Source organism: Myotis davidii, unplaced genomic scaffold (assembly GCF_000327345.1).
Source record: "Myotis davidii unplaced genomic scaffold, ASM32734v1 scaffold79, whole genome shotgun sequence".
Classification (NCBI taxonomy): Eukaryota; Metazoa; Chordata; class Mammalia; order Chiroptera; family Vespertilionidae; genus Myotis; species Myotis davidii.
The window spans coordinates 51,234-60,030 of NW_006294339.1; the positions used below are offsets into that span (position 1 = coordinate 51,234).

At 37.2% G+C, this 8,797-nt stretch overlaps 1 protein-coding gene across 2 annotated transcripts in view; it reads right to left on the bottom strand.

The window, feature by feature from the left end:
- The window catches only part of LOC102757542 (FAS-associated factor 1), a 156,004-nt gene that overhangs the window by 35,701 nt on the left and 111,506 nt on the right, over window positions 1-8,797 (bottom strand). For both annotated transcript variants that reach the window (XM_015566928.1, XM_015566927.1), the window contains exon 6: window positions 6,169-6,260. In XM_015566928.1, the coding sequence (XP_015422414.1) occupies window positions 6,169-6,260 (92 nt within the window). The remainder of the gene's footprint in view (window positions 1-6,168; window positions 6,261-8,797) is intronic.

Here is an 8,797-nt window from a genome sequence, read left to right on the forward strand (position 1 = left end):
CAATATCTAGATTGCACCCATCCCGGGGTGGGGCATATATGGGAGACAACTAACTGATGTTTCACTCTCCCATCATTTCTTTCTCTCTTTCTTTTTCTCTCTCTCCCCCTACCACTCTCTCTAAGATAAGAAAAAACAAAACAAAAAAAACATTTCCTTGTGTGAGGTGTTTTCTTTTTTAATCCCAAATCTGATATTAAAAAATGGATGGGATAATATGTACATAAACTTTCCTATTTTCCTCTACCAATTTCAGAGCTCTTCCATTCATTTGTCTATTCTCAAATATAACACTAAAAATCAAAATTACCTTTTATTTTCTCCTTTTTAGATTATAAATTAGGTTATAAGTTATAAGTAAGTTTTCTATTAATTCACCAATTATAACAAAAATATCAAATTAAGTCATAAAGTTTATCACACGGCAATTTTATCCGTCTACCATATTTGGTAACATAATGGGCTGTATATATAACTCAATCAGAAATTGCTTTTGAACTTTACTATACTGTTAAGATGCCAAAAAATATTTTTATTTAGTAAAACACAAAATTAAAATCACAAATTAAAAGTAATTATTATCATTAGCCTTTAAGATTCTGCATAAATTTTGTGTTTTTTTAATTGTCTCCTCTGAAATCAGAATTTAAAGTATACATCACACACACGCAAAGATAATCTCTAGTTTTATAGAAAGATATATTAACACACTAAAATAAATACACCTTGACTTTTTAGTTATATTTTAATTAAATATTCATTAATATGACTTTTTCATTAGCAGGAAATTCTATATGCCCCTCCTCCCACCACCTGGCTATCCCAGTTTTTTATGTCTTTTGTTCCACTTTGAATTTTTCTGTCTTTCTTATTGTTCCAATGCAGGAAACAATATCATTATATCTTGGTAAAAATCTATAAAGTCAACTAGAAAAGACTACTTAAGTGCTATGTGAAGACACATGTTCCAACAAACATTACATTTCAGAAGCATTGTAGGCTCCTGCTTGCCTAGGGATTGAGTGATAGGCAATCAAACAAAGGTCAGCCAAATGGCAATGAACACTTCCATTGGCCCAGAAAGACTTTTTGATAAATCCATTTAACCACATTACTGGAAATAGATAATAATCAATAATATCTCTAATCTGCTATAATTATGTGGGTTACATATTGAATGACAGTGATTAATTCCATTGTTAACTAACCTAGAACTACAAATACTGTTTGGCTATTTGTAATAGTATGCAAATTCAACCTCCCACTAGTATATCATTGAACATAGAGGATAAGGAGCAACCCAAGAAATCTTTAAATTCTTAACCTAAAACAAACTATTAACAGACTACCAAATACAATTACATTAGATTTAATTTTCTGCAGTTGAGTAATTTCTCTTTGGTCTTTTTCCCCACACAGAGCTCCTAAAACCCTTGGAATTTTTTAAGTGATAAGAGTGATAAAGGTGAAAGGAGCAAGTTTTTTGTTATTCATAATAATTCCCTTTCATCCACATCTGAGTTTGTTAATAAGGTGACTTTTAGAAAACCCTTCGGAATGGAGGTTAGTAGGGGAACCAAACTTGTGATAAGATGCTATCTGCACCCCCCTCTTCCCCACCTATGAGGAGAGAAGAGGGGCAAGAGATTGAGTTAATCACTAATAGCCAATAGTTTTAGTCAATCATGCCTATGTAATAAAGCCTCCCTAGAAAACCCCAGCTGAATGATTTGGTAGAGTTTGCTATTTATTTCTTCATCTGGCTGGTCATTTACATCCTTTAAAATATGCTTTTTTTTTGTTTTTTGCCCAGCCAGTGTGGCTCAGTCAGTGGTAGAGTGTCAACCCATGAACAAGGAGGTCACAGATTTAAATTCCCAATCAGAGCACATGCTCAGTTTGCGAGCTCAACCCCCAGTAGGGGGTGTGCAGGAGGCAGCCGATCAATGATTCTCTCTCATCATTGATGTTTCTCTCTCTCCCTCTTTCTAAAATCAATAAGCACACATGCATGCGCTTTTTAATAAATCAAAAATAGTGAGTAGAGAACATTTCTGAGTTTGGCGAGCTGTTCTAGCAAATTATCATACCCAAAAAGGAGGTTATGTGAACCTCCAATTATATCCAGTTGGTCAAAAACACAGGTGACCACCTAGACTTGCAATTGCTGGCTGATGTGGGGGCCGGCCCTGTGGGACTGAGTGGGTGTTGAAGAACTGCCTGCTGTGTGAAACAAACAAAATAAATTTTGTGGCCAGAAGTGTTCTATGAGCACTGCAGTAGAGAAAAACAGAAATGTTTTCCTTCCACTACATAAATAATAAAGATATTTGATAGATGGTGGTAAAAGTTTGACAATACTCAAAGTTTAGGGATACATGTCTCTCTACCACACAAAATCACCAAGTTTTATTAAAAAAGAAAATGTGTATAAATATTATAAAGATCTAAAACAACTTAAACATAGTTCTGGAATGAGATTGTACTCACAAAAATTATGACTCTAATACTAGCATAATTATTCACTTTAGATCAGTTTTGCTTCATCTGGCATAATAATACAATATATAATTAAACATTACAATAATTCTCTCATTCTATAATATACTCAGTTTCACTGTGAAAACTGAAGAATGAGATCCTCTATTCCAAATAGAGAGAACATCTTAATAAAAATTTTATATCAAAGAAAAGTGCAGGCCAATATCCTTGATGAACATACATACAAAAATTTATAAGAAAATATTATCAAAATAGATTCAACAATACATTAAAAGGACTATACACCATGACCAAGTGGGATTTATCCCAAGGATGTAAGGATGGCTCAACATCTGTAAATCAATCAAGAGGATACATCACATTAACAAAATAAAGAATAAAAACCATATGATCACCTCAATAGATGCAGAAAAAGCATTTGACAAAATTCAAGCTCCTTTTATTTATTTATTTTTAAATATATTTTTATTGATTTTTTACAGAGAGGAAAGGAGAGAGATAGAGAGTTAGAAACATCGATGAGAGAGAAACATCGATCAGCTGCCTCCTGCACACTCCCCACTGGGGATGTGCCTGCAACCCAGGTACATGCCCTTAGCCGGAATCGAACCTGGGACCCTTCAGTCCGCAGGCCGACGCTCTATCCAGTGAGCCAAACCGGTTTCAGCAAGCTCCTTTTATTATAAAACCTCTCAACAAAGTATAAAAGAAACATATCTCAACATAATACACGCTCTATATGGCAAAGTCACACCTAATATATTCAATGGTGAATAGCTAAAAGCTTTTCCTCTAATACCAGAAACAAGACAAGGTTGCCCACTATCACCACTTCTACTCAAAACAGTTTTGAAAGTCCTGGCCAACGCAATCAGACAAATAGACAAAAAATAAAAAAAAAGGCATACAAACTGGAAAAGAGGAAGTAACACTTTCATTATTTGTCGATGAAGTGATACTATATAGAGAAAACCCCAAATACTCCACCAAAAAATTAGTCAAACTAATAAATGAATTCAATAAAGTTTCAGAACACAGATACCTATTGCATTTCTATACAATAACAAACAATCAGAAGAAAACTATCTCATTTATAACCATAAAATAACTAAAAATAAATTTAACCAAAGAGGTGAAAGATCAATACTCTGAAAACTATAAGACACTAAAGAAAGAAACTGAAGAGATACAAATAAATAAAAGGATATACCTTGCTCACAGATTGGGAGGACTAATATTGTTAAAATGTCCTTACTACCTAAACAAATATATACCAATATCCCTGTTAATATGCCAATGGCATTTTCTCAGAATTAGAACTGATCCTAAAATTTATATGGAACCACAAAAGACTCCAGTAGCCAAAGACATTTTGAAAAAGAACTAAGTGGGAGATATTAAACTCTCTGATATAAAACTATACTACAAAGCTAGAATAATTAAAATGGTATCATACTGGTATAAAAGCAAGTATACAGATCAATGAAATATAGAATAGAAAGCCCCAAAATAAATCCTTGCTTCAATGGTCAAATAATCTACAACAAAGGTGGCAAGGATATACGATTAAAGATCATCTCTTCAATAAGTAGTGTTGGAAAATCAGAACAGACACATGCAAAAAAATGAAACTGGGCCACTTTCTTGTACCATATTAAAAAAACAAACATAAAAACTCAAAATAGATTAAAGACTTAAATGTAAAACCTAAAACCATAAAACTCCTTGAAGAAAACATAGATAGTAATCTCTTGGACATCCATCTTAGCAATATCTTTTGGGATATGTCTCCTCAAACAAGAGTAACAAAAGAAAAAAATAAACAAAAGGGAACTTTATCAAAATAAAAAAGCTTTGCACAGCAAAGGAAAGCATCAACAAAATGAAAAGCCAGCCTACTGAATGGGAGAAAAAATATTTGTAAATCATATATCTGATAAGGAGTTAATATCCAAAAGATATAAGCAACTCACACAACTAAACCTCAAAAAAATAAACAATGTACTTTAAAAAAATAGGCAGAGGATATGAATAGACATTTCTCTAAAGAGGACATACAACCAGCTAACAGACATATTAAAAAGATGCTCAACATCACTAATCATCAAGGCAATGCAAATTAAAACCACAGCAAGATATCTCATATCAGTCAGAATGGCTATCATTAATAAATCCACAAATAACAAACGCTGACGAGGATGTGGAAAACAGGGAAGTGTCATACACTGGGTGGGACTGTAAATTACTGTGGTATGGAAAGGACTTGTATGCATGCATATAAGCATAACCAGTGACCAGGTCATGTGCGGGGGGTGGGAGTGGAAGGGGGAGATCAAGGGGGGGAAAAGGAGACATATGTAATACTATGTGTAATACTTTAAACAATAAAAAAAAAATTACTGCAGTATGAAAAAGTCTGGAGATTCCTGTTTAAAATTTACTTTAAAATATTAAAAATAGAGCCCAGCCGGCATGGCTCAGTTGAAGCAGGAGGTCACGGTTCAATTCCTGGTCAGGGCATGTGCCCAAGTTGTGGGCTCGATCCCTTAAAACCACAGCAAGATATCTCATATCAGTCAGAATGGCTATCATTAATAAATCCACAAATAACAAACGCTGACGAGGATGTGGAAAACAGGGAAGTGTCATACACTGGGTGGGACTGTAAATTACTGTGGTATGGAAAGGACTTGTATGCATGCATATAAGCATAACCAATAGATACAGACACTAGGGGGGCTGACAGGGACAACTCGGCACATCACACTGTCATTGCTTGTTTTCTCTCTACATATCCCACCAGACTGGGAGCTCAGGGCAGACAGGACGAGCATCTCCAGTCCAGAGGGAGGCTTTATCTGTGGTGAGTGTTGCCCAAAATGCTTGTAATAAAAATAGAGCCCAGCCGGCATGGCTCAGTTGAAGCAGGAGGTCACGGTTCAATTCCTGGTCAGGGCATGTGCCCAAGTTGTGGGCTCGATCCCCAGTGTGAGGTGTGCAGGAGGCAGCCAATGATTCTCTCTCATCATTGATGTTTCTATCTCTTTCTCCCTCTCCCTTCCTCTCTGAAATCAATAAAAATATTTTTTTGAAATTAATAAAACAGTTGCTATACTATCCAGCAATACCATTTCTGGATATTTATCTATAGAAAACAAAAACACTAATTTGAAAAGGTACATGCACTCCTATTCAAACAGATAAATAACATTTTTGACTATTTTTTAAATAATGAAGTTTTGCTACAGATTTTCTTTGGAAAAAAGGTGCCACTACTAAAATCAAATAAACTATCTAAACCACATAATTTAAAAATTTATATACTTAATAACTGTCAGTAAGTTAAAGCTTCAACAAGATTTTGATTTGATTTTGTATTTATATAGAGCTCAAAGCAGGGGTCCTCAAACTACGGCCCGTGGGCCACATGCAAATACAAATATTGTATTTGTTCCCGTTTTGGTTTTTTACTTCAAAATAAGATATGTGCAGTGTGCATAGGAATTTGTTCATGGTTTTTTTTTTAACTATAGTCCGGCCCTCCAACGGTCTGTGGGACAGTGAACTGGCCCCCTGTTTAAAAAGTCTGAGGACCCCTGGCTTAAAGCAATGTTATTAACAATCAAATTTTTCATTTCAGATTAACAAAAAAAGTAAATACCTTACCTAGCATGACTAGATGATGAAGGTGGTGGTAAGTCTGGTGTAAGAACATAGAGACTGTTGTTTTTTGGCAAATGTAGTGATTTTAAGACCGTCTGAAAAAGGAAAAAACAAAAAATGCCTGTTAATTGTGCATTGTTAACTTTTTCCTACAGTTCTTGAAAAACTGTCAATATTGTAGTTTGACTTTTCTTCTTTGGAAAATTTCCTAATACGATAATGCAGAAGAACTACTGAACCCAAATAACCTTGTTTCTCCCATGCATATCATAAATTAGCATGAATATGAATGTTAAAACAAAATACAAATTCTTTAGCTCATAAATAGTGACATAAATAGATAAGAACACAGCTAAGGCTCATTGATGTCTTCATTAAAGAAGTATATCCTTGCAACTGATATGCATTTCATTCTAGGATTGTTATAGCAAAAATTAGCAGTGTAGGTTTTCAGAGATCACTAGTCCTAGAAAAGATCAGAGAGCACCTCAACCCAATGATTTCACAGATGAGGAGCTGCAGCCTGAGAAGTGAAATGACTTAGATGAGGTCCTTTACTAAGTGTTATTTATATCACTTAAGTCACTTAACTCTTACTTCAGAGAATTTTGGTTAAAGCACTCTATCTGAAGTGAATAAATTGCTCTTGGGCTACATCTCATCTAGTATCTTGATAATCCTACAAAATTTCACTAAATTTCTTAAAACTGCATACCTTTCAAACTCACAACTTGGTGGCAAATACCTGCTAATGTACTTCATTTTTTGACAGCAATACAATTAAGAAACACATTTTATATCTTTACATCATAACTGAGGACATACATATTTATTCAACAGATATTTACTGAGTTGCCTCTCTGCCACACCTATTCTAAACACTGAGAATAAAGCAGTGGATAGAACAGCCTAAAACCCCTGATCTTATAGAGCTTAAACTTTAGTACTGGGGTGGTGAACTTTTTTTTCTAGCAAGAGCCATTTGGATATTTATAACATCATTTGCAGGCCATACAAAATTATCAATTTAAAAATTAGCCTACTATATTTGGTCAAATATTTAATTAACTTACCCCTAATGCCTTGGCAGGGCCAGACAAAATGATTTTGTGGCCCTTATATGGCCCACAGGCCAGACGTTCCCCACCCCTGCTTTAGTAGGAATAAATAAAATAATAACTTACATAACTGAGTATTAGAAAGTGATTTTTTTTGTTGTTAAATACCAAGTAGGGAAGGAGGGGTGAAAAATATGGGGATGGGGAGTTTTGTAACTTTGAACTGAGGCTAATGTAAGGGCTCTGACTTTTACTATGAATAAGATGGGAAGCTATTGGAGTGATATGATTGAAACAGGTTTAAAAAGGATCACTTTGCCGTAGCCAGTGTGCTCAGTGGAGAGAGCATCAGCCCACAGACTAAAGAGTTTCAGGTTAAATTCCATTCACATGTAATTTGGTTGCAGGCTCAATCCCTGGCCCTGGTAGAAGTGCATGCGGCAGGCAAACAATAGATATGTCACACTGATGTTTCTCTCTGTGTCTTTACCCCATCCCTTCCACTCTCTCTAAAAATCAATGGAAAAAATTTCTCAGGTAAGGATTAACAAAAAATAAAAAGGATCACTTTGTCAGCTCTATTGAAAAATGGGAAAGATATTGACAGAGGAGGGCAGAGCACAAAAGAGGCTATCCTATCTAATAAAAGAGAAACATGGCAATTAGCCGTACCTCCACTACCCTTCCAATTGGCTAATCAGGACAATATGGAAATTAACTGCCAGCCAAGATGGCGGCAGGCAGCCAGGCAGCTTGAAGCGAACATGAGGCTTGCTTGCTTCAGTGACTGCCGACTCCAACGTTCCCTGCCTGCTGCTGTAGGCCTCTGAGCCGGCAGTTTCAAACATAGTAACAAATATAGAAGCTAAAAAAAAACCCAGAAACCTGCTTTCAGAGAGCGGGATCTCAGACTGGAGTTGATACAGAGTTTCGATTATAGAACCGAAACAAACCAGATACCTGCTTTCAGGAGCGGAGGCCTCAGAGCTGGAGCCAAGACTCAGAGCTAAAGCTGGCCCAGAATAAAAAAGAAAAAGAAAAGACGGGGGGCAGCAACCAAACCCCCTGATCGCCCTGTGGCTCTGTGTGTGACCGGGGGCGGGGCCACAACCTCCCTATCTGCCCTGCTCTGTTCCTGACAGGGGAAGGCGCCCCAACCCCCTGATCAGCCCTGCTCTGTGCCTGATATGGGGGAGCTCCCCAACCCCCTGATCGCCCTGCGGCTATGTGTGTGACAGAGTGCAACACCCCAATCCCCTGATTGGCCCTGCTCTGTGTGTGACAGGGTGCAGCGCCCCAACCCCCCACGCACGGGCCATGCTCAGTGTGTGACGGGGTAGAGCCATTAACCTCCCCATCGGCCCTGCCCTGAGTGTAACCGTTGCGGTGTCCCAAGCCCCTGATCCGCCCTGCTCTGTGTGTGATGGGGGGCGGTGCCCCAACCCGCCTGATAGGCCCTGCTCTGTGAGTGACAGGGGGGAGCTCCTCAACTCCCTGATCAGCCCTGCTCTGTGTGTGACAGGGTACAGAGCCCCAACCCCCCTGATGGACCCTGCTCTGTGCGTGACAGGGTT